This window comes from Oryctolagus cuniculus, chromosome 17 (assembly GCF_051225735.1).
Source record: "Oryctolagus cuniculus isolate XC-2025 breed Fujian yellow rabbit chromosome 17, ASM5122573v1, whole genome shotgun sequence".
In the NCBI taxonomy this organism is placed as follows: Eukaryota; Metazoa; Chordata; class Mammalia; order Lagomorpha; family Leporidae; genus Oryctolagus; species Oryctolagus cuniculus.
Window position 1 is genome coordinate 43871038 of NC_142883.1, and position 24153 is coordinate 43895190.

Sequence of the window (24153 nt, forward strand, 5' to 3'; positions counted from 1 at the left end):
TTGTTTTTACAGTGCGGAGAGTTTGACCAGCTTGCTGTGGGCTTAGTGCTTGTATGTCTGCTCAGGATGGGACCAAGTGTTATTCCAGCTGGTCCAGAGCGCCCCCCCCTTACTCTTGCCCTGCAACCCAGGCTCCCCCTGGTGGAGGATTGAGGACAACACTAGCAAGGGCTAGAACCGATTTAATATAATTCAAGATTAAAACTATCTTTAACAATCATTGCAGAGGACTTCTAAGAATCAGGGCAAAATGCAGCACAACTCCCTGGGGAAGCTTGGGAAGTAGCTTGGCTTAGTTACCGTCCATGCCTACAGCTGCTCCTTGGCTGAATCCCCACATTTATGGCCTGGAGGCTGGACAGACACTGCTGGCTTTCCTCACTATCTCAGGCCCAGCGAGGCTGAGATGCCAGCGGGTAGTCAGTGTTAAGAGCCGACCATTCCAGCCCTGATGCTGGCCAGCCTCTCTGTACTTGCCAGAAGGTGAAGAACAGAGTCCAGGTCCGTGCTCAGCGCCCTCGCACCAGCTGAGGGGTACAGTGCCCCTGGAGATGACCAGCCAGCCTCTGAAGGAGACATAACCTAGCAGAGGGCACAGCTCCCTGGAAGGGCAGCATGGAAAGTACTCAAGGGCCCCCACTGCGAGAGGGAGCCTGAGGCCCCTGGGGACAGAAACGGCGAGGGTGGCCAAGCGTGCACTGGTTTATTGACCAAACCTCACGTTCCAGACAACTTGTTGACCGGCCAGGAGACTCCTCCAGGCCTCTGGCAGCTGAACACAGTTCCTTGGTGGACAAGTTTACTGGAACACAGTGTAGGCAGGGTTTATAAATAGAAGGCCAGCCTTGGAGGGGTCCTACACGGGTCTTCCGAAGAAAACGATTGCATCCCCCAAAAGAACCTCACGATCAAATGGTGCAAAAGATGAAGAGACTCAGTGTGGCCTACAACAGGGAGAGAGTTCTGCAGCAACTGTGGGATGAGGGCTGTTCCTCTTTGGGGCCGAGCTGGGCTCTCAGGGCCTCAGCTGGCCTACCAGTGAAGGCCTGAGGGTGGTGTCTTCTCGTCTTTATTGCTTTCCAGGGAGAAGGGTGGGATCCGGACATCAAAGTGGGAGCCATCAGGTCTCTCAAAGCGGAACGTGCCCCTGTGGTCAGAGAAGCAGGTTGAGGGGAATCAGAGTTGAGGCCCTCCTGAGCCCCACACACTGAGCTCCGCAGCCACAGCATGAGGTGGGCTGTGCTCTCCTGTCTAACTCACGGGAGGCTGGCTGATCCAGAGATCCAGGAGCCTTCCTTGGCCCCACACAAAAAGCACAGCTGTCCAGATTCTGGCCCTTCCAGGCACACTGCTCAAAGCCACCCAACTGCATCTTCAGGTTCAGTAGTGAAACACCGGGCTTCAGCAACTCAGTGTAGCATCAAACCACTGGACCTCAGCCCACACATCTTAAAAAACTGGCACATAGGCAGTCCACACAATAGTGAACGGCAGACAGGGCTCCATCTCGGGACTGAACCTGGCCAGCATTAACTGCAAACTGAGGTCGCTCCTCAGACCTGAAGCTGTGACTGGACTGCAAGAGCCCCTGCCCCAGCACAGGCTCACTCACCACATGTGCCCACTAGAAGCTTGCAGGGAGACGTGGCTGCTGTACTGGAATGCGGGCTGCTCCTTGGATAACACTGGTTCCTGTGAGGGTGCAGGCAAATGGGTTAGGCCACACCCAGGGACATGCTCCTGACTGCCAGTTCATCAGGATTGCATGCTCCCCCCACACTGATAACCTGCCAGGACCCCCTCCCACAGCACAGCCACCGACCTGGGCCTTTTATTCTGATTCTTTGGAAGAGAATCTCAGGCTGAATGTCTGAGGACACTGGACCAAGGACCTACTCTGGAACTACCCCTTCCAGTGTCCACTTTTGAGTGCTAAGCGCTAAGCACTCTGGCAGGTAGTCTGCAAACCTTTACGGATTTAGTTCTTCCAGAGATCATAGGCTAATAGGCGTGGTCCCCACTTCAGCAGTAAGAAGCTGAGACTTTGGTAAAACAACATGCCCAAAATTATGCAGTAAGTAACACAGCTGAAATTTCAGGCTAGACTAATTCCACAGCCCTGCTCTGATTCACTTTACTACCCTGCTTCCCCAAGTGCCTGCTGACTTAATAAATGAGTACGGCATGTGTGGCCTCTGGCACCAATGCCACTTCTGACTTTCTCAGGAGACAAGGTAGGGTAGGCAGGGTTTGCAAAACCAAATCTCTCCAGGGATTAGGAGATACACATGGATAAATAGGCAAGAGACAAGACAACCTAGAGTGATGGGAGGTGCTTGCCCCACCTAAGAGAATTCAGTTTCAGGTATCTTTTGTTATGTTTTTATTTGTTTTATTCATTCAAAAGGGAGAGAAGAAGGGACACATCTCTCACCTGCTGGTTTACTACCCAAGTGCCTGCAGCAGCTGGGGCTGACCCAAGCTGAAGCTAGAATCTGGAAACTCAGTCCAGAAGAGTACCCCAATTAGGATCCTAACTGCCAGGTCAAATGCCCACTCCAAAATTTGGGGTCTTCTGGGGAAAAAAAAAAAAAGTTTACTTCTTGTTCATTGTATTTGAAAGGCAGAGAGACAAAGACAGATGATGCTCTAATTCATTCCCCAAACTGCTAGGGCAGGCTGAAGCTAGGAGCCTGGAACCCAATCCAGATCTCCCACGTGGGTGTCAGGGACCCAAGTACTGAGACCACTGCCTGCTGCCTCCCACGGTGTGCGACAGCAGGAAGCTGGAATCAGAAGTGAAGCTGGGACTCAAGCCCAGGCTCTACAACACGGGATGTGGGCATTCCCAAGCAGTGTCTTAACCACTGCACCAGTGCCCTTCCCAAATGTCAGGTTTTTGAAAGACATTATGCAAGTCAACAAAAGCCATACAAACTTTGACTTCAGACTCACTTGGATCTAAATCCAGGTCTTGGGATGGGCGTTATGGAGCAGGAGTTAAGTTGTCGCTTGGAACACCCCCATCCCACAAAAGAGTGCTGGTACGGGCCGGCGCCACGGCTCACTAGGCTAATCCTCCGCCTGTAGCACCAGCACACCAGGTTCTAGTCCCAGTCAGGGTGCCGGATTATGTCCCAGTCGCTCCTCTTCCTGTCCAGCTCTCTGCTGTGGCCTGGGAGTGCAGTGGAGGATGGCCCAAGTGCTTGGGCCCTGCACCCGCATGGGAGACCAGGAGAAGCACCTGGCTCCAGGCTTCAGATCAGTGCGGTGCACTGGCCACAGTGGCCATTGCGGGGGTGAACCAATGGAAAAAGGAAGACCTTTCTCTCTGTCTCTCTCTCACTGTCCACTCTGCCTGTCAAAAAAAAAAAAAAAAAAAAAAAAAAAAAAAAAGAGTGCTGGTACAAGTTCCAGCTACTTTGCTTCTGATCCAGCTTCCTAATACATCCTAAGAGGCAGCAGACAACAGTGAGAGTGCTTGGGTCCCTGCCACCCACACAGGAGATCTAGATGGATTTCCAAGTTCCTGCCTTCAACCTGATCCACCCCTAGCTGTTGTGTGCATTTGGGGAGTAAACCAGCAGATCTCTGTGTGTCTCTGTCCTTCTCTTCCTTCCAAGTAAATGAAAATAAATACTTTAAAAATAAATAAATCCAGGCCTTACCACCATTAGTTACAGGCTAGTTATTTGACTTTTCAATCTCACTCTCTTTATCTATGAAATAGGTCATAAGAACCCTATCGAAAGAGGTAATTATAAAATTTCTAACCCAAAACAATCCAACAAGTCCAAAGTGAGCTTCTGTCTATAACTAGAGAAGAGAAATCACACGCTAAGTCCCAGGCCTGCTAGCAAGAACCAGGACTGGTCCGGTGACGCTCACCCTGCCCACCACTCCTCGGCCTCGCACTGTTTCCAAGGTGCCAGAGAGGCTGAATATCCTCCAGTGCCGCTCCCGGAGCTGCACGACGTCACTGTCGAGGTTCTCCAAGCGGATGCAGTAGCGCCACTGCAAGGCACGGGCGACAGAGTGCATTTTGAGAAAGAACAGATCTTGGGCTAGCCACCCCACCCAGAATTCTGTGGAAAGCCAAAGTCAACGAAAGCTGACTGCTGCACTGCACAGGCTCCACCCTGCCAGGAGAACACCCCTACCTCCCCACCTGACCCCGGGCCCATGCCGAGCTCCCCTGTTCCCAAGGGGCACACTCACCCAGTAGACATGGGAATTCTGGGCTTCCTGGGGGAAAAACACACAAAGTCAAGTCCCAAAGGGCAAAACAATCCCATCCCAATGAACATGAACCTCTCTCCCACGGAGAAGCATTCCAGGAACGCGGCAGTGGCAGAGCAGCTGCGAGTGTCTGTGGGCTGAGTCTGATGAGGCTGACTGAACTGCGCTCCACAGCCCACAGGAAGTTCTGGCAGCCTCCGCTGTCATCACTTCTGGCCTTGCTCCACTCCTCCCGTCCAGACTGCCACAGGGCTGGATGCCAGGGCAGATCAGCTGCAGGGCTGACTTTCCTCACCACCATCCTGGCCAGCGCTGCCTTCACCACTGCTGCCTGGGCCACTGTCCTCCCGCAGGCCTCCCTACTGCGATTCACTGCAGCTTCTAGGTTGGACTCCCCCACAACCATGAGCTTCTGGAAGGGCCTAGCTTACAGCCAGGCAAGAAACAGCTCAGAGCCACTGCCTGCACCACTGGCATCCCATATGTCCTGGCTGTTCCACTTCCGAGTCAGCTCTAGGAAAGCAGAAGATGGTCCAAGTGCTTGGGCCCCTGCACTCACATGGGAGACCCAAAAGAAGTGCCTGGCTCCTGGCTTCAGATTGGCCCAGCTCTGCTTGTTGCGGCACTTGGGGAGTGAACCAGCAGATGGAAGTTTGATCAATCTCTCTCTTTCTCTAACTCTGCCTTTCAAATAATCTTAAAAAAAAAAAAAAAACAAAACTCAACAGATGTTTGGCTACTGTATGAAAAGTGTAAGGATCAGCCTGTACTGATATTTTTTTTAAAGATTTATGGAGCTTGGCTGACGCCGCAGCTCACTAGGCTAATCCTCCACCTGCGGTGCCGGCACACCAGGTTCTAGTCCCGGTCGGGGCGCCAGATTCTGTCCCAGTTGCCCCTCTTCCAGGACAGCTCTCTGCTGTGGCCCGGGAAGGCAGTGGAGGATGGCCCAAGTGCTTGGGCCCTGCACCCCATGGGTGACCAGGAGAAGCACCTGGCTCCTGCCTTCGGATCAGCGCGGTGCACCAGCCACAGCGCGCCGGCCGTGGTGGCCATTGGAGAGTGAACCAACGGCAAAGGAAGACCTTTCTCTCTGTCTCTCTCACTGTCCACTCTGCCTGTCAAAAAAATTAAAAAAAAAAAAAAAAAAGATTTACTGAGCCGGCACTGTGGCGCTTGAAGTGCCAGCATCCTATATGGCCACCGGTTCAAGTCCCGGCTGCTCCACTTCCAATCCAGCTCTCTGCTATGGCCTGGGAAAGCAACAGAAGATGGCCCAAGTTCTTAGGCCCCTGCACCTGCATGGGAGACCCGGAAGAAACTCCTGGCTCCTGGCTTTGGATTGGCGCAGCTCCAGCCATTGCGGCCAACTGGGGAGTGAACCATCGGACAGAAGACCTCTCTCTCTCTGCCTCTCCTCTCTCTGTGTAACTCTGACTTTTTTTAAAGATGTATTTATTTATTTGAAAGGCAGAGTTACAGAGAGGCAGATCTCTGTAACTTAACAAGCACGTGTACATTCTTCACAGCCATGCTCCTTCTATGCCAGGCAGCACCAGGACGCCTACCCAGGACCTGCAGGTTTCCTCTCTAGGTCTTGGTGTCAGCGCTGCCCGGAGGCTACTCAAGCCCTCCCTCCCCACCCTGCCAGCAGAAGCCTAGGAGCAAGGCCCACGTTTAGAAAGACGCCACCAGTGGCAACACTGGGAACAGCACATGGAATCTGGGGCCCAGCCCTGCAGGGGAGAGCACAGGCTCGACTCATACCCTCATGCCCATGTAGAAGGGGATGACAGTGACACGGATGTTCTCAGTGGTTTCCCGGTGGACATCGGAAAGCTCCAGCCACGGGTGATTCTTCTCTTGCCAGGCCCGCAGTGTCTCCCGAGCCACAAAAGGAGGCGCTGGGACAAGAGATGACTGGTGAAGACAGGGCACTGCACCCACTCTCCAACTGCCCCTTCTAGAGACCCCTTCTGAGGGTGCAGAGGTGAACAGGACACACGCCCGTGAAGCAAGAACACTGCTGGAGGAAGGCACAGACCTGGTGCCAAGACTAAGTCCAGAGACGGCAGCACATCACGGAAGGTAACTGGTACGGGAGCTACGAGCCCTGGTTTGAGACCTCATGCTGCTGCTAACTAGCGCCCTTCAGTCACTTCTCACCAGCCCCGAGCTTCAGCTCCCTAACAGGAAAACATGCTAGCCATCTGTCTCAGCTTCCCTGTGGGCAAGGAGGTAACCGCCATTTTCCCGACAGGTCTCATGCGAGGCTGAAAGGGCCATGGAAATAAAGCTCTGGAAACATTTCTACACCTCGCTCCCTGAAGAAGGGGCCCTCCCATTTCAGCCTCCCCTCCTGAGATAGTACCTTTCGTCTGGTCATACAGAAGAAACCTCTCAAAGAGCTCGTGCTGGATGGGAACCTGATCGGTGGAGGTGTAGGGGAGGATGTCCTCATGGCTGACATAGTCCAGGCCTGGCACAGAGAGGCAGAGAGAGTGAAATGCACACAGGAGAAGAGAGGAGAAAGCTGAGAGACAACCCTGCAGCCCATCTGTCAGCATCACGAGCCCTCCCAGCACACAGCAGGACAGCAAAATCCCCTCCCTGACTCACCAGACCCCTCCTCACAGGCACCATTCGGAAGCTATCTTCTCACCTGGGATGGCATACAGGGCCCGGCTGTCATCATGGTTAGCCAAGAAGGTCACAGCTTCTGTCTGAGATCTCTGAGACTAAGGCAAGGGGTGAGTCAGCAGCTTTCATGGCTACTGACCCATCCTGATGCCTTGGGGCGGGGCTGATCTGGGCCTCATTTGACCACTCTCTCTCCCTTTGTCCCCACTGGGGTGCAGGCTTTTCCCAGAGAGGACCCTCAGGCCAGCCCCCTTGCTTACTTACTATATGTGGACAGTCGCGGGCATCAATCAGCACCTGGTAGTAAGTGTGAGTTTTGCCTTTCACCTCCTTAGAGCCGTGGCTGGCAGGGTTCTCTGCTCTGTGGGGTAGGAGAAGATGATCAAGTTCACCTGAAGAGAAATAGAAACTGTACCTACCTCAGCTCCCTACCACCTCCTCGCCTAAACAGGCTCTCTGATCAGCTGGAACTGCAGCACCTGTCCCGCCACTCCCCAGTCAGTGGCAAACAATGGGACCTGGAGGACCCACAACATGGCGTCATCTTCTGTCTTCCCAGATGGAGTAGGAGACCACACTGGGAAAATCCAGCTACCCTGCCCTTCCCACACCCCAGGCACTGTCGCACGAGGTACCCTACCCTTCCCACACCCCAGGCACTGTCACACGAGGTACCCTGCCCTTCCCACACCCCAGGCACTGTCACACGAGGTACCCTACCCTTCCCACACCCCAGGCACTGTCACACGAGGTACCCTGCCCTTCCCACACCCCAGGCACTGTCACACGAGGTACCCTGCCCTTCCCACACCCCAGGCCCTGTCGCACGAGGTACCCTGCCCTTCCCACACCCCAGGCACTGTCGCACGAGGTACCCTACCCTTCCCACACCCCAGGCACTGTCACACGAGGTACCCTACCCTTCCCATACCCCAGGCCCTGTCGCACGAGGTACCCTACCCTTCCCACACCCCAGGCCCTGTCGCACGAGGTACCCTACCCTTCCCACACCCCAGGCACTGTGGCACGAGGTACCCTACCCTTCCCACACCATAAGCACTGGACTTTTCTTCTTTTTTAAAGATCTGTTATGTATTTGAAAGTCAGAGTTATACAGAGATAGAAACAGACAGAAAGAGTGCTTCCACCTGCTGGTTCCTTCCTGAATGGCCACAATGGCTCCAGCTGGGTCAGGCTGAAGCCAGGAGTTTCTTCCAAGTCTCCCATATGGGTGGCAGGGGCTCAAGTACTTGAACCACCTTCTGCTGCCTTGCCAGGCAATTAGCAGGGAGAGCTGGCTTTGAAGTGGAGCAGCCAGGACTTGAACCAGTGTCCATATGGGATGCCAGCATCTCAGGCAATGGATGGCTTTACCCACTTTACCACAACGCTGGCCCTGGACCTTTTCTTTTTTTTTAGAATATCCTAGTGACTATGTGAAATTGGGGGAAAGATTCCACTGAACACCAAGAAATAAAGACTGGTCCCAAAGTGCCCTACGAGTTACTGACGATGAAACTGGCAGTAGTCAAGAGTGCTCTGGGGAGGCCTGAGGGACCCTTCTGCCTTAAGACTGTCCCTGACACTCAGAACGTTTTTCTCTAAGGGTATTAGTGCCAGAGAAGTACTCTGGGACTGTTTCTACGGCCCAGGAGGATACTGCCTTCTCTCCCGAGACCCCAGTCATGTACACGTGCTGTGAATCAGGCCTCCTGAGAATACAGTGAGGCACAGTAACAAGGCAACTTACTTTTCTGGAGCTGCAGAAGCCACATCCCGGTCATAGAGCCGGGCCTGCCAGGGAAACAGGACGACGCCTCGGTAGCCAAAAACACTGTGAAGGAAAAGCTGGGAGGAGAGAGAGGCCTCCGTCAGTCTGTGGTGCAGCCCTACTGCGTGGGGTTGCAACACAGGTGCAAGCAACTCCAGCACGAGGCCGCGCCAGCCAGTGAGCCACCCAGACGCAGACGCGCTCTGGAACACTCAGGCCCTTCACCCGGCTGACTGCACACATCCTTCTGGTCACAGCCGTAGGCCAGCAGGAAGCCTTCCCCGGCTCCCCTAAGCACAATGGAAAGCCCCTGACCACTTGCATATCGTTAACGCCTTTCTCAACTGCAAACCACAGGAAGGCAGGAACCACGTGTGCTTTGCTTTCTGATTTAATCCTAATGCGCAATGCCTGGCCCATTTTAGTCACATTCAAAACAAACTGCTGAACTAACAGAAAGTCGTCTTTACTTGCAAGGAGTCTACATCCATCTCAGTGGACCTGAAACAAAACTGATACAGCAGAGCCCCTCACCCAGAGTTTACAGTAATCAGGGTGAAAAAGCATTACAGGCCTGCTTTTTTTTTTTTTTTTTTTTTTTTTTTTTAACAGGCAGAGTGGAGAGTGAGAGAGAGAGACAGAAAGGTCTTCCTTTTGCCATTGGTTCACCCTCCAATGGCCGCCACGGCTGGCGCGCTGCAGCCGGCGCACCGCGCTGATCCGAAGGCAGGAGCCAGGTGCTTCTCCTGGTCTCCCATGGGGTGCAGGGCCCAAGCACCTGGGCCATCCTCCACTGCACTCCCTGGCCACAGCAGAGAGCTGGCCTGGAAGAGGGGCAACCGGGACAGAATCTGGCGCCCCGACTGGGACTAGAACCCGGTGTGCCGGCGCCGCAAGGCGGAGGATTAGACAGGCTTGCTTTTTTCAAAGTTCCCTCTGTGGGCTTCCCACCAGCCACCAGCTAGAGGAATCTTCAGCAGCTTCGTTTCTCCTCACTAGAGACACACATCCCAGTCCACACTAAGAGAACCCATGGACATATTAAATACATTCCAACCCAGGAAAACTCCCCCAGCAGTTGTAATATAACCACATCCTACACTGGAGTACCTGGATTCAATTCCCAGCTCTGCGCATTTTTTTAAAGATATTTATTTATTTATTTATTTGAGAGAAATAGTTACAGAGAGACAGAAAAGGTCTTCCATCTGCTGGTTCTCTACCCAGATGGCCGCAACAGCCAGAGCTGGGCCAATCCAAAGCCAGGAGCCAGGAGCTTCCTCTGGGTCTCTCACACAGGTGCAGGGGCCCAAGGACTTGAGCCATCTTCCACTGCTTTCCCAGGCCATAGCAGAGAGCTGGGTTGGCAGAGGAGCAGCCAGGACATGAACTGGTGCCCGTATGGGATTCCAGTGCTGCAGGTGGAGGCTTAGCCCACTATGGCACAGCGCCGGTCCTCCTGGCTCTGCTCTTAATGCTAGTCTCCTGCTAATGCAAACCCTGGGAGGCAGCAGTGATAAGTCAGCTGGGTCCTGTCACTCATGTGGGAAACCCGGATTGAGTTCCTGACTCCTGGCTTCATCCCCGGCCCAGTACCTCAGCACCAGCCACTGTGGGAATATGGGGAGTTGAACTAGTTGTAGCTCTCTCACACAAATAAATTTTTTTAAATGCAAGTTGTGATTCAGGTCTGGCAACAAATACCAAGATGGAATTATAGAAAACCATATCATTCAGGCCTGCGGCCAAATCTGCCTCTGTTCAGAAGCAGCACACTACACGACCAAGGAAGACGACCCAGCCAGCTGCACACTCACCTGCCCAGTCTCATACTTTCCATTCTGCTTTGGCACCTCAAACACACCGACTGTTTCCAGCACTTTGCCCTCTGCTCGGTTTCTGAAAAGGAAAGAACAAGTAACTTAAAAAGCTGAAAAGGAAATGATATTTATTCATCAGAAAAAGCCACCAGGATACTGAGAAATCAGGGCCATCCCAGCAGAGAAAGGCTGTGACCATGGGACCAGCTGAAGCCCCGGGCAGCCCTCTCAAGCCACCACACCGAAGTGCTACTGCCTTTCCTCTTGAAGTCCAGCCCCTGGCCCCTCTTTCGGGGAAAGCCTGACCAATCTCCAGAGTTAGCAGTGACTGCCCGAGGTCACTTCCTTCTGTCTTCACTCAGCACTCCTCTCACGCCCTCAGATGTTGCTTAAATGGACCCTATGCCTACCCTCCCAGGCCCCTAAGCATGTTAACTGTCCTTCCCACCTTGCATTCCAGTTGTGTGTGTCCATCAGACGCTAAGGTCCCTGGGATTTTTCGGATTAGCTTGTACTGCCCCTCAGGGGTTAGTGTATTGAACAGGTACTCAAAAACCACTTGTTCTGTATTTTAATTCCAAGTTCCCCACCCTAAGTAAATGGCAGTTCTTACCTTGCCCTTGAAGGGCTAAATGATCCTTAAAATTTGTACCATATTCCCCATATTATACCCAGTACTATGGTCTCTCAAGACCGTTTTTGTTCAGGGGCCAGTGTTGCGGTGTGGTGGGTAAAGCCACACTGCCTGCAAGGCTGGCATCCCCTATGGGCACTGGTTTGTGTCCCGGCTGTTCCACTTATGATCCTGCTAGTGGCCTGGGAAAGCAGTGGAAGATAGCTCAAGTGTTTGGGCCCCTGCCCCCCATTTGGGAGATGCAGAAGAAGCTCCTGGCTTCGGCCTGGCTTAGCTCTGGCCACTGCGGCCATCTGGGGAGTAAGCCAGTGGATGGAAGATCTGTCTCTTTCTGTGCCTCTAACTTTCAAATAAATAAATAAATATTTAAAAATAAAAAAAAAATGGGACCAGCATGGCTTAGTAATGCTGCTACCTGTGACACCAGCATCCCATATGGCCGCTGGGTTCAAGTCCCAGCTGCTCCACTTCCAATCTAGCTCCCAGCTAATGTACCTGGGAAGGCAGCAGAGGATGCCCCAGGTCCTTGGACCTCTGCATCCATGTGGGAGACCCAGGAGAAGCTCCTGGCTTCGGACCCACCCAGCTTCGGCCACATGGCCATCTGCGAAGTGGACCAGCAGATGGAAGACCCCTCCGTATCTCTCCATCTCTCTCTGTGACTCTGCCCCTCAAATAAATAAATCTTCATATAGAGAGAGAGAGTGGTTGTTCAGGTTCACATCAGTTTTCACAGGGATCTTACCCTGCAGCAAGCTGTTCCCTCTCACCAGCATCAGTGCCTGATCTCAGCCCCGGGAAGGTCAGCTTTGGCAGCCACCTCTCCAGCAGGGCTGCTCTTTCTAGGAGTCCTTCAAAGCACTGTCAGGGCTACTATCTTGGAGATGTGAACTTGGCGCTCCGTCCCAGATGATCCAGGGTCTGCCTGTCCCATCCCCGGAGGTATGGCCCACCCCCGGAGGTATGGCCCACCCCAACCTCGGGGCCTCAAGCCCTCTTTCCCCGAGTCACAGAGAGAAAACCGGTCTCACCAAGGTCATCCTAAAACTTGGGACCCAGGAGGGCCCACGCGGAGTCCTGTTTCCCACCCCCAAGCTCCGGTCTCAGGGAAACGTGCCTCATCCGCGGGCTGGGGATTCAAGCTCACAGCCCCAGGGATGGACCTAGAAGGCTGCCCGCGGCCGGGAGGCAGGCTTCGCCGCGGGGGAGAGTGACTAGTTCCCCCCAGAGCCAGCCCGCACGGCCAGCGCTCCCGGGCCGCACTCCCGTCTCCGCTGCTGGCACGGTCCCAGGCAACGCAGGTCGGCTCCCCGCTCAGAACCCTCTCCCACGTCAAACTCCCGTCGCCGTCAGCAGGCCCGGCCTCCGAGCCTCCTCACTGGCCGAGAACACGCTCCCTCGGCTCCGGGCCCGACCACCCGCGCCCCTTCCCTCAGTCCCTCACCGGGACGAGAGATGCCTCCGCGTCGTCGTGGTCGCCGCAGGAAGGAAAGCCCCTGCTCCCCACGCCGCGCAGAGCGGCCTCGGTCCGCGGGCCCCGGTCAGCGACCGGGACCACCAGCGGCTGCCCACGGCCAGGGCCCGCCGGGCTGCACAACCCGCCATCTCCCGCCCGAGCGCCCGCTCGGCAGCTGACACAGGGCCCGACCTGCGGCCGGGCGGCGTCCCGCCCCCGCCCCACACTGCCCCGCGCCCGGCCCCGCCCTCTTGGCCCTCCGCCCTGCCCCGTCGCACGAGCTCCCAGCTACTTCCGGCGCACGGCGGGAGGAAGTCCCGCGTGGGGTCACCTGACCGGACAGTCAACTAGATATGGCGTCTTCCTTGCTTGCGGGAGAGCGACTGATGCGCGCTTTGGGCCCCGGCGGGGAACTGGAGCCGGAGAAGCTGCCCCGGAAGCTGCGGGCCGAGGTTGAGGCCGTGCTGAACAACAAGTACCCGGGCGGTGATAGCCCCGGTAGCCCCCGACGCTTGGTTTCCTTCCGTCTGATCCGGGATCTGCATCAGCACCTGAGAGAAAGGGGTGAGCCACAGTCCGGGTTCGCACCCTGTTTCCAGGTGGACCCCCTTCAGACGTCTTTTTCCATCCCTCTTTTTCGCCTGCGGAACTCTCATCTAACCAACCCAAGAGTCTTGTGAAACCCTAGCGCCACCCACTTCCTACTCAACTCCCATGGGAATAACTTGTGAATGACAGATTTTGTTCGTTTTCTGCTCTCTTGAGAGTCTCCTTTTACAGGCATTCCGGTACCTTCCGAACTCTTGAGGAAGTCCAAGTTATAAGCCGGTACCGTTTTTTAGGCTCAGTCCACTCCCTCCCCTTTTCTCCACTTTAAAACCAAGCTTAGCCCGGTGAGCCTGTCCTATTTAGGAATCCGTATTTCTTCCCATCTCAAATACAAGATGGTAAATCTGACATCTGATTTTTTTTTTTTTTTAAGATAGAATGAGGAAAGTTGTGTTAAAAGATGCGAACTGGGAGAAGCATCTGAGTTGTGTTTCCAGCTCATTTCTCCTCCCTCGACCTTAGTTTGGTTATCTGTAGAGAGACAAGACAAGCTGGCATGTAAAGTCTTTTGCTAGAATTAACATAGCCTAGCCAGAAGTACAAAGGGTAAGCTTTTCAACTATTCAAACTAAAAAGGACCTTAGGAAGAGATGAACTAACATGATGCCCTCTGAATGTTTAGCATCACTGTGAGCCAAACTGTGTAAGGTGTAGCCACAAAATAAGGTAACCCATGGGGAAATGTAAATGACTTATGTGTAAGTTGTAACAGGTGCAGGATAAGTGAGCGCTGACAGTTGAAGTGGGCATGGAATTCTAGGGTATATTTAGGTGGAATTTTGTAGATCCTGTTGGAAATGACCCTGGGGATGGCTCGATCCAGAGCTGATCGTGCTTTGTTTTGGTGGAAAAGCTACACTCTTCTCTGACCTTGATCCTTCCACCCAGCTCTGAGGATCACTGTGTGAAAACCTTTTCTTCCCAGGTGCCACACTGTACCTGCATGAGCTCCTGGAAGGCAGTGAGATCTACCTCCCAGAGGTTGTGAAGCCTCCCCGGGTATGTAAGGCATATGTTTGTGAGAGTGGGTATTGGCTCAGTTGAACTTTCTCTTGATACCTTGAATTTATGAATCAACTTTCGGGTTCCAAAATTTTCCTTTTAAGTTTTTGGGATCTGGAATGGAGGAACCAGATATTGCCCTCTCTCTGACAGCTGGGAAAACTGAGATCCCAAAAAACAGTTCCCAAAGCAGTGGAGATGTAGCTGGTGTATGGGTCTCCTGGCGCTCTCAGCAGTGCCTCGCTGCTGGAAACCAATGATAGTGGCATACTTTCTAGTAAGCTAGGAGTGTCATTCTTCTCATTTGGTCTCTCCGCTTCAGAACCCTGAACTGGTTGCCCGGCTAGAGAAGATCAAGATACAGCTGGCCAATGAGGAATATAAGCGGATCACTCGCAATGTTACCTGTCAGGTAACAGCCTTTTCAGTACAAGTATGTGGAAAGAGGGCCCTACCCTGGAAAGGGGTCCACAGGAAAGAAGCAGTGTGAAAACTTGGCTGGAATACTCGTCAGAGACCCCAGATGCTCTGCACTGCATGCAGACTACAACTCTCAACTCATTCACTTACTCAGGTGGAGAATCATTTTTTTGCCAAGAGCCATTTGGATATTTATAACATCATTCATGCTCTGTAAAAAAAATTGCCAGCTTAAAAGTTAGCCTACTATAGATTTATGGAATTTCAAGTCACACTTGTGGTTGCCTTGGCAGGACCAGGCCAAATGGTTTTGCAGGCCTTATGTGGCCTGTGGGCCAGAGGTCCTTCACCCCTGACTTAAGTGGTGTCCAATTCTTAAACGTCATAATGGTGCAAGTAAACCTTGGAGCTTTTCTTCTGACAGGGCTCCCTACTATTTTCTGGCTTTTTTGCCGTCCTGGAGCAGGAGAGGAGTCGATGGGTACTAGGGGTCTGTGTCCTCTCCCTGACATTCTTGCTCTGTGGTCCAGAGCAGACATTGGTCCTGGGCAAAAGAAGCCACGGAGAAGGCAGGGTTAATGTGTCAGAACAGGAAGGGTTGGGTCGAGACTGAAAAATGAGTGCCCCTGTATTTCCTCCGAGCTGCTGCCGCTCTGACATCCCCTGCCTTTCCCCCTAGGATTCGAGGCATGGTGGGACGCTCGGTGACCTGGGAAAACAAGGTGAGGTGCTAGGAAGCCAGGCATCCCTTCCCATCCCAGCACTCTGGGGTTAAGTCTGGGCCGTTCAGACTCACTGTTTGAGGGGAACCCAGTTGATGAGGGAGGCAGGCTCCTGGAGAATGCTTACCTGAAGGTTTCTTCTCTGGGCCTTTGTCCAAAGTGAGGTCAGTGAAGGCTCTGGTCATCACCATCTTCAACTTCATTGTCACCGTGGCAGCTGCCTTTGTCTGCACTTACCTTGGAAGCCAGTATATCTTCACAGAAATGGCCTCGGTGAGTAGGCATTGGGCAACGCAAGGTGCTCCCCATGAGGTCATTAGTGGGAAAGGGAGGACGTGTGTGAAACTGCATCATAGAGGGGGAGGTGTTGGACATATGTTTATGCAGTAAACACCGGGAGCATTTGAGCCGTCCAGCAGTCACGAGGTGGGGTGTTTTTTTGTTTGTTTGTTTTTTGTTTTTTTTTTATCTTTATTTTTTCTTTTTTTGAGGTGGGGTATTAATTCCAAGAGAAGCTAGATCCTTTTTCCTCCTCCTCTAACTTAGGAGCTAGGCTGGGGGCTCTCCGTTCTTGTTAGAGGTCCTAGGGGCTCCGAGCTCGGAGTTTGCCTGTGTCCCCTAAACCTAGTTCTCCTCTTCCCCAGCGGGTGTTGGCTGCCCTGATCGTCGCCTCGGTGGTGGGTCTGGCTGAGCTGTATGTCATGGTGCGCGCGATGGAAGGCGAGTTGGGAGAGCTGTAACTGGTGCTTCGCCGTCACAGTCCGGAAAGGCTTCGGGGCTCCTGACTGCCCATCATTGACTCTCAGCCAACCAGTCAGGCTCCTGTTCTCAGTTGCATTTAGTCAGGGGACCAAGTCAGGCTCCCTACGGGAAGCCGCATCTTTTGTGAATTTCCAGAGGGAGCCGTGGAAGAGATGCAGACACCACCACGTCTATCAGTACCTTCTCCTGAGCCCAGTGCTCAGCTGCCTTCTCCAGTCCATTCTGGGCACTAGCGTTTTTCCATCAGGAGTAAATGGAATCCAGGCCCTTCCAGTGTAAGCCATACTTGAATTTGTCCAAGTACACAAGTCAGTCACCTTCCTTCGCCCACACGTCTGTGATGCAGACTTGTAATTGAGATTAGAAACTTCCAAGGAAGCAAAAAGGATCCATTGTCTCCAGCTTGTGCCAGGAGAGGAACTGATAAGAAGACAGACATCAAGTCAGGAAGATGGGTTGGTATAGAATGTTGCAGCGAGGGCAAATGACCAGCTTGTGGCTCTTCCTCTGTTAAGTGGAGCCAAAGACCCCTGCTGTTTGTGTGTCAAGTTAAGCTTGTGCAAGCTTAGATTAGTGGTGTGAAGACAGAATCTGTATAAGGCACTTAAACGTGTCACAGGGGCAGGCATTTGCCCCTGCTGTTAGGACGCCAGATGAGATGCCCATGTCCCTTATTGGAGTGCCTGGGCTCAATTCCTAGCTCCAGCTTCCAACTAATGCAAACCCTGCGAGGCAGAAGGTGATGGCTGAAATGGTTCGGTCCCTGCCACCCATATGGGAGACACTTCTAAATTTGTTCTGACCCATCCCCTGCCATCACAGGCATTTAAGAATGGACCAGTAGATAAGTACTCTGTTTTTTGGCATCTCTCGTTCTGTCTGTTAAATAATAAAGAAAGCAAATATGTCAACCTTAGGTATTCATCAAATAGATATTTATCCAGCACGCCTTTATTTCCAATCTTGTGACAAACAACATAAAGCACAAAGAAATTTCCATAGTTGTGAGAATTGTTCACCGTCTGTACCTAATGGTAGCTCTTTCTGTTTGTTTATTGTATGTGTTCCTGTGGCCCCTTTTTTTCCAAAGCATTTTTCTGTTCTTGTAAATTATATCATTGACTCAATAGCTGTTTCCTTTACAGTGTTTGCCAGTTTTCTTAGTGGGGAGAAGTGTCAGCTGTAAGAAGAAATACAGCTGGCATTTTGCAGCGTTCGTGATCATCTGAACCGCTGACGATTGAGTTAGGAAGCTAAGTGAGGCTCTGGAGACTCTGTGGCTGTGCCTCCCTGTGAATTCATTCCTTGGGCAGGCTGCCCACATATCTGTGCTTATGCATCCCCCAGGCACCTGGATCTAGACTAGAAGACTTTTTTTTTTTTTTTTTTTAAGATTTATTTATTTATTTGAAAGGCAGAGTTTCAGAGAGGCAGAGAGAGAGGTCTTCCATTGCTGATTCTCTCCCCAGATGGCTGCAATGGCCAGAGCTGTGCCAGTCTGAAGCCAGGAGCCAGGAGTCTCTTCCAGGTCTCCCATTTGGATGCACGGCTCCAGGACTTGGGCCATCTTCTATTGCTTTCCCAGGCCTTAGCAGAGAGCTGGGTCAGAAGTAGAGCAGCCAGGACTCGAACCAACACCCATGTGGCTACACCACAAGCACCAGCCCCTAGAAGACTTTTGAATGGCAGATAAAGAGAGGCCACTTCGAATAGATTCTAACCCCAGGACATCTAACAGTTAAAGCGGGATCATCCCAACCCCCAGCCATCCATGAAGATGGAGTCTCCATTGCATCCCAACCGCTGACTCCCAGCCTGTTGGGAGTCACTGAGCGCTCACTGGGAGTCACTTTGTCGCCTGGGGCTAGTGAGGTAGAACACCTGGTCCCTATCCAGGGAGTAAGGAGGAGCAGATGGCCTCTGTGCAAGGAGGGCAGAGTTAGGGTTAGGAATCAGGCAGTCTGTGCTGTGCTGGGGGAGGGACCTTGCTGCTCAGCCTCTTCCTCTGTCTCACCACCGTGCACTTTCTCAGGTGCAGTCTGGTTCCAGGGAGTGCTTGACAGGAGGTCAGAGGCTTAAGAAGTTTGGGGCTGTCCCACTTTGTCATGACCCATAGTACAGAGAAGGAAGTAGCATTTGTTGGGTTTTTACACACACCCATCTCCGTGCCTTATTCCCAAGGAGAGGAAGTGAATGTTACCATTTCTGCACCTCAGAGTTTCAGAGGTCACCATGGTTCTGTAGCAGCGTCAGGATGTGAGTCCAGTGCGGTCCAATCGCAGATTCCGTGCTTTCCTCTCTGAGCAGCTCCCAGAGGGGAAGCAGTGAGAATGTCCCAGAAGCAGTGGGACTGCCTCTGCTAGTCCCCTGTCTCCCCAGGGTCTGTTGGGCAGAGACCTAAGCCCTCCAATTAACTATCCCTGTAACTAATCTGCAGAAGCCTGGGTAATACCTCCCACCCGAAATCTGTGGAACCTCGCCCCATTTAGGGATTAAGTGGTGGAGATAAAGTTCCAGAACGAACGGCCCTTGTCCCCATTCATTCCCGGCAGACAACAATCCAGATTAAGGTACGGAGTTGGGGTTTTATTTGGAGATTAGTTGGTATTACAGATGACGGTGATACCAGAACCCAGTGTTGCTGTACCCCCCTTCGCCTCTCCACAGCCCCACATCACAGCGCAGCCAATCTGATCTTTGTGAAAATGAAATCAGCATGAGCCCCAGGCTCCTCCTCCTACTTTATTTCTCTGATGTCACTGCCTCTTGAGATCCATAGATGTGATTAATTTGCTCAGGTGAGAGGAGGGGCCCAGCCGTCTCCTAGCTCACTTAGCAGTCAGATGATAGCATGATAGCCTGCAGGAGCCTCAGCAGACGCAAACGCTGCCCCTATTTCAGAGGCAGGTGGTCAGCAGTTGGGGTGAGAATTGGAAACCAGGTCTGATAGGAGTGCTGAGAAACATGCCCCCCCATCCTTCTGAAGGTACCTCCTGCCAAGACAAACGTATGTCCCAGGAGGGGCTAGGGTGCTGGGCAGCAGGAGCCATGCCCTCAGTCACTGTGCAGGACCTGCAGCAGAACCTGGGGAATTCCTGAGCTAAACTCCCCATAAAAGCACTCCCCTGTGTAAAAGGAGGGGGCAAGGGTCCACTTCTCAGATGTTCAGTCTTAGGAAAGGCAAGGTGTGCCACAGGAGCCAAAGAAGGGGGCCTGCAAGTTCTGGACGTAGATTAAGAATGGTCCACGTTGGTGACAATGGCCGAGGCATAGATGAGGTCAGACAATCTGCCTAGTGAGGTCTGAGAAGTAACTCGCTCCAAAGAAGGGTGGACCACTGTAGCCCCAGCCAGTCCCCTTGGGGCTGTAGCCTTAGCCCCTGCCCAGCCCTGGCTGGAACCCAAAGGCGGAGCTAAACGGGAGGCATACAGACACTCAGAAGGGCACTCAGCTGTGCTGGTGGCAGGCGGAGGCTGGCCCAGCATTTGGGGCTCCGAGGGATGTAGGGGGGTATCTGGTAGAGAGTAGGAACTCTGGGGGGACTCAGGCCTGGGGCTCAAGTCTCCTGGCTTCCTGTTCTTGATTCGCTTAGCCCGGCGGTTCTGGAACCACACCTGGTAGGGAAGATGAAGGTGTCTATTGCGGCTCCAGCACCTCCTCCCCCAGCAATAAGAAAAGAACCTGAAGACAGGACTCCCAGAGAAAAGGGGCTATGGGTCAAGCCCGGAAGTTGGCCATCTCAGAGTAGCCCTAGCTTGAGGGAGGGGTGGGGTTCACAGCTCACCTGGATCTTGGCCTCAGGAAGGTGGGTGACCCGGGCCAGGTGTTCACGGGTGCTGATGTCAGGATAGGGCCAGGCCGCAAACACCCGCTCCAGCTCCAGCAGCTGCCCTCTACTGAAGGTGGTCCGCTTTCTCCGGGGCGGACCCAACCCACTGGCACGGCCTGGCAGGGACAAAGCCAGAAGTCCCAGCAAGAACCTCCACCGCCTGGGAATCCTGAACAGACCCTAAAGCCCCTGCTCCCCCGCCTTCCACCTTCCCCCGCCACGCCCTGCCCACCCTTTGCCCCACCGCATCACCTGTTAGGGGCATCTCCACGGGGCTGGCCATGGGGCTGGCAGAGGCGAGGAGCCTGAGGGCCACGCCAGGCTGTGCCCATACCAGACCCCTCCACTTGATGTTTTATCCAGCTTAGAGTGGCTGGCCCCGCCTCCAAGGGGAGTGGCTTGGAGCCCGGCACCAAGGAGGCAGAGAAGTCCCAGGGAAAGAGGGAAGCCAGGGGTGGCTGGGGTTTGTGGAGGAGGCATGGGTAGGGCAAGCTTTGCAGTCTTCACAAAGGAAGCTGGCCCCAGCCTCCCCCTCAAACCTCAAACCCTAGCAGTCTGTGCCTGAAACCTGCTCCTTCCACCAAGTCAGAGATCCATCTCTCCAGGGCTTTGCCCAAGCCCCCAGTGCCAGGGGCTGCCCTTAGCAGGGAGTGGGTAGAGTCCTGTCCCACAGCTGAGGACTGGGCTAGGGAAGCTGGACAGGCTGAGTGGGACGACAGGGTGACCAGAGATGAGCTGGTGTGCGTTGTCAGCCAGGCTGGGGAGCACCTGTCACCACCAGGTGGCCCTCAGTCTGTTTTAGAGCTTTGTATCTGAGAACTCATAGGGGCTTCGTGGAGCCCAGGAACCTGGAAGCAGAGAAGGTTTGCAGGTACAATTGAGGGGCTTTAGGAAAGATGTTTGCCTGTACAGTGTTCTCTTCCTTGGAAGTCTTCCGGACCACTTACCTAAGAGAAGGGAGTGCACTCAAATTTCCTTTCAGTTCCTACCGTTCCTCCTCTTCTGATTTCACTGTCCCCCACCGCAGACCCCAGAGACCTCAAAGAAAAACCCACCCCAGGGGAGGGGTTGAGGGAGCACAGTGATGGGTTCCCCTGGTGCTCAGCCTGGATTTCAGTCTTGGGGTGGGCAGAGAAGCTGAGCCAGAACACCACCAACCTCTAGCTCCTTCCCTCTTCCCAGACCCTAGGTGACCCTAAGGGGCAAAGCAAGCCTCACCCAGGCACAGGTGGCTTGGTGCCTCCTGTCATCATCAGTGGGGTTCAAGCCCCTGCCTAACTGCTGGCTCGGTGGGAGGGCGGCTCTCCGAGCTCTCCCCAGGCTCACAGAGAGGCTCTTCTCTGACTCCCTGGCAGCCATCGGTCCCCAGGCAGGACAGTAGTTTCACACTCAGGGCCACAGGACCTTTATTGGGGTGGGAGAGGGAGCAGCAGAAGCCACACTGGATGGGCCCTGACTCCTACTGGCCGCCAGGGGCTGGGCAGCCGAGCCAGTACTGGGCAATGGAGCGGGGATAGGGGGGGTTCACAGTGTCCACTCGCTGTGTGCGGAGGTTGACTCGGTAGTACTTGTCTGCAAGAGAAGACAGGAGAGGGTGTGTGAGACCGGTCATGTCCCAAGAATAATGACCCAGGTCTCCCCTGGAAGGGAAGGTGACATCCACAATGCATGAGGGACTCCTGGCCTGGCTTTCACGGGTCACTGCCTGTCAGGCTGTGTTCAGCCCTTTGGGACCGGAGGCAGCAGGGAAGGCCTAGGCTAAACCAATTTCTTCAAGGCCGACAGAGGCTCCCACCTCCTGAAAAGAAGTAGACGCTCTGGATGGGCTCGCAGGTGGCAGGCTTGAGCCAGCTCGTCTCGTAGTCCTCATAGTTGTAGGGCCCCAGCGAGACCTCCTCGCTGGAGAACCATAACCGTGAGATTGAACGGGACAGCCGGCGGGAGTTTTGGCTACGGCCACGGCCATAGCGGGAGCGGTAGCGTTTGCGGCTGCGACGCCTAGATTTTTGCTTCTTTGCAGAGGGGCTGGGCGTCAAGCCCGAGATGTAGATGCGGCCAGCCATGGCTGCATCCACTTTCCCGGGCACCCCGTGCCAGTCCCGGCTGATGAACTGGGGCTGTCTGGCACCACCTGTGGCAGAAAAGGAGTTAATGGGGGGCTTTTAGAGTTCATCTACCACGCCCTGTCCAAGGAAAAGGTGTAGCCAGCTGGTGGCAGAGCCCAGCACCCAGGCCGGTGCCTTGCTGCTCTTTCCCTCGCCCTCCCTCTGCCTGATGCCTGGTGTCTCTACCCCACTCCCCAGGCCTCCCTATACCCCCCAGCCACAGCCTTTCCCTCTGCTGGTCGTGCCCTTGACTGTGCTAGGCAAAGTCCAAGGTGTGGGGTCCAAGTGGAGCGACGCTCCCCTGCCAAGGTCAACAGAAGCAAAGTCTGGCCTGAGCAAACAGCTCCTGATCAATGACTGCAGTCCCAGTCCCCTCCAGCCAGCCTGCCTGCCCTGGCCCCTCCCCAGGTGTACCAGAGGGTCTGCCCCAGAAGAGAAGCTTGAAGATGTCCTCCCAGCTGTCCCGATGCAGCAGGGCGAAGTGCTCAAACACGGCCGACAGGGAGCTGCCCTCACACTCCTCCTGGCTGGGCTGCTGCTGGAACTGGTACTCCCAGTACTTATTCCCTGGGGGCAGGGCGACTGGCGTCAGGAAGGTGCCCCTGGTGTGGGGGTGGGCACCCGCTGTATCCTGTGCCCAGTGAGGTGCCCCGTGGCCATTCTCCCCCACCCCCACCCCACCCCCTGAGTACCCTTGAAGAAGTAGACCCGCTCCCGGCCACTGTAGCTGTGAGCAGGGAGGGCAAAGGCCGCATCCACGTTGTCTGGGATGCCACTGAAGCCTTCAGAGATGTTGCGAGGGTAGTCAGGGTCCAGGATACCGTCCTCGAAGCGCCAGTACTGGCTGCCCTGAGAGGTGGGTGAGGTGACAGGGGGTGAGGAGGGGGCTCTCTGGTCACACAGGCACAGTCCCCAGCCCCAGAGTGGCCATCCCCTGCTGCAGGCAGAACCTAGGTCCTCCGACTGCCCTGTCCTCTCAGAGTCCCAGTCGGGTATGGCAGGACCCCAGAGCCCACCTTCCAGCCCAGTCTCGCCCTGGACACACCACCTGTCAACCCTCCCTGGAGGCCCCCTACTCAAGACCCACAGGACCCACAGCCCCCTGCCAGGCACCTTGAAGAGGTAGGTCTTGCCCTGGCAGTTGATGCGGGTGAAGGCAGCGTCAATGGGGCCCTCAATACCCCAGACGTCCTGGATGAGCTTGGGGTACCCGGGCCTCACTGCCGTTTCGTCTAGCTCGTAGCAGTACTGTCCTAGAGTGGAGGAGCCAGTGTGAGGGAGGAGATACCCTGGGGCAGACCCCCTCCCCCCAAGACCTGCCCCTCGAGTCACCTCGGAAAGCAAAGAGGGAACCATTCTTGAGGTCGGTGAAGGCGTCAAAAGGCTTCCCACTGCACAGCTCCTCCTCTGCTGGGGACGCCGATGTCCCTAGCTCCGTGGTCCCGGCCTGCAGGTCCTCCCCTTCAGGCCTTAAGGTCTCCATCTCAGGCTCCAGGGGGACCTCGTGTGTAGGCTCAGCGCCCCCCTCAGTCTGCAGGTCAGGGCTCAGGGTTGGCTCTTGGCCCACGGTGGGGCTCTCGGGCTGTGCATGGACGCTGGCATTGTCTTTGGTCTGCTCGATGTAGTCATAGGGCCCATATTCATCTTCCGGCATAGTGAACACGTCCCCGCGGGTCACTGCAAGCAGAGGGGGAGGTGGTGCCTCCAGTCGCAGAGAGGACCCCAGGCCCACTCCCCGGGTCTGGACGCACCTTGGGGCTTGCACTCGGCCGCGTAGTCAGCGCAGCAGCTCTGGTAGTAGGAGCAGAGCTCATCACACTGACACTTCCTGTTGGCGTTGAAGCCCTCCGTGCAGCGGTCCTTGCAGGACTCTGTGGGGAGTGGGAGTCAGCTGCCACAGCCGCACCCAAGCCCCCCCAAGCCCACCCAACATTGGCCCCGATGGCCGCCAACACCCTCCCACACCTTGGTCAGCCAGAACAACCCACAGCAGCAGAGCCAGCGTGAAGATGGGTCTCAGAGGTGCCATGACAGAGCCTCTAGCTGAGGGCCTGGCCAGCTGGCCTCTGAGCTCCCTGAGGTCTCAGCTCCAATGCCTGAGGAAGGGAGGGAGAGGCGGGAATAGGGAGGGAACCAGAGAAGCA

The 24153-nt window shown here is 54.6% G+C and overlaps 4 protein-coding genes across 4 annotated transcripts; 1 reads left to right on the forward strand and 3 right to left on the reverse strand.

The window, feature by feature from the left end:
* Positions 1 to 166: 166 nt before the first annotated feature.
* Positions 167 to 12754, reverse strand: POLDIP2 (DNA polymerase delta interacting protein 2). The gene is made up of 11 exons (XM_002718931.6): positions 12549 to 12754; positions 10468 to 10549; positions 8630 to 8727; positions 7144 to 7240; positions 6902 to 6977; positions 6611 to 6718; positions 6007 to 6143; positions 4219 to 4245; positions 3889 to 4014; positions 1613 to 1692; positions 167 to 1147 (listed from the first exon to the last, which is right to left on the reverse strand). The coding sequence occupies exons 1-11, from the start codon at positions 12707 to 12709 to the stop codon at positions 1033 to 1035; spliced, it is 1107 nt and encodes a 368-aa protein (XP_002718977.1). The 5' UTR covers positions 12710 to 12754; the 3' UTR covers positions 167 to 1032.
* A 59-nt stretch (positions 12755 to 12813) lies between these two features.
* Positions 12814 to 17202, forward strand: VMA12 (vacuolar ATPase assembly factor VMA12). Its single transcript, XM_002718930.6, has 6 exons — positions 12814 to 13124; positions 14095 to 14168; positions 14494 to 14583; positions 15271 to 15313; positions 15474 to 15586; positions 15958 to 17202. Exons 1-6 carry the CDS (start codon positions 12914 to 12916, stop codon positions 16051 to 16053), a joined length of 627 nt encoding a protein of 208 aa, XP_002718976.1. The 5' UTR covers positions 12814 to 12913; the 3' UTR covers positions 16054 to 17202.
* A 1438-nt stretch (positions 17203 to 18640) lies between these two features.
* Positions 18641 to 20322, reverse strand: SEBOX (SEBOX homeobox). The gene is made up of 3 exons (XM_089317476.1): positions 20157 to 20322; positions 19860 to 20020; positions 18641 to 19689 (listed from the first exon to the last, which is right to left on the reverse strand). Exons 1-3 carry the CDS (start codon positions 20185 to 20187, stop codon positions 19309 to 19311), a joined length of 573 nt encoding a protein of 190 aa, XP_089173602.1. The 5' UTR covers positions 20188 to 20322; the 3' UTR covers positions 18641 to 19308.
* Positions 20323 to 21288: 966 nt separating this feature from the next.
* On the reverse strand, positions 21289 to 24065 carry VTN (vitronectin). The gene is given in 8 exon segments (NM_001082292.1): positions 21289 to 21476; positions 21700 to 22035; positions 22424 to 22576; positions 22702 to 22858; positions 23123 to 23262; positions 23342 to 23686; positions 23761 to 23880; positions 23975 to 24065. Coding segments are annotated over 8 exon segments (1428 nt in total). The 5' UTR covers positions 24039 to 24065; the 3' UTR covers positions 21289 to 21363.
* Positions 24066 to 24153: the final 88 nt, after the last annotated feature.

Excerpts from the sequence above, each read along its gene's own strand:
- POLDIP2 (XM_002718931.6), bottom strand. The coding sequence starts at position 12,709 with ATGGCGGGTTGTGCAGCCCGGCGGGCCCTGGCCGTGGGCAGCCGCTGG. Across the intron at positions 8,728-10,467 it reads GAAAGTATGAGACTGGGCAG|CTTTTCCTTCACAGTGTTTT; the intron begins GTGAGTGTGCAG and ends CTCTCCTCCCAG. Across the intron at positions 4,015-4,218 it reads AGAATTCCCATGTCTACTGG|TGGCGCTACTGCATCCGCTT; the intron begins GTGAGTGTGCCC and ends CGTGCCTTGCAG.
- VMA12 (XM_002718930.6), top strand. The coding sequence starts at position 12,914 with ATGGCGTCTTCCTTGCTTGCGGGAGAGCGACTGATGCGCGCTTTGGGC. Across the intron at positions 14,584-15,270 it reads CTCGCAATGTTACCTGTCAG|GATTCGAGGCATGGTGGGAC; the intron begins GTAACAGCCTTT and ends CTTTCCCCCTAG. Across the intron at positions 15,314-15,473 it reads CGGTGACCTGGGAAAACAAG|TGAGGTCAGTGAAGGCTCTG; the intron begins GTGAGGTGCTAG and ends CTTTGTCCAAAG.
- SEBOX (XM_089317476.1), bottom strand. The coding sequence starts at position 20,187 with ATGGCCAGCCCCGTGGAGATGCCCCTAACAG. Across the intron at positions 20,021-20,156 it reads CGTGGAGATGCCCCTAACAG|GCCGTGCCAGTGGGTTGGGT; the intron begins GTGATGCGGTGG and ends TGTCCCTGCCAG. Across the intron at positions 19,690-19,859 it reads TTCCTGAGGCCAAGATCCAG|GTGTGGTTCCAGAACCGCCG; the intron begins GTGAGCTGTGAA and ends CTTCCCTACCAG.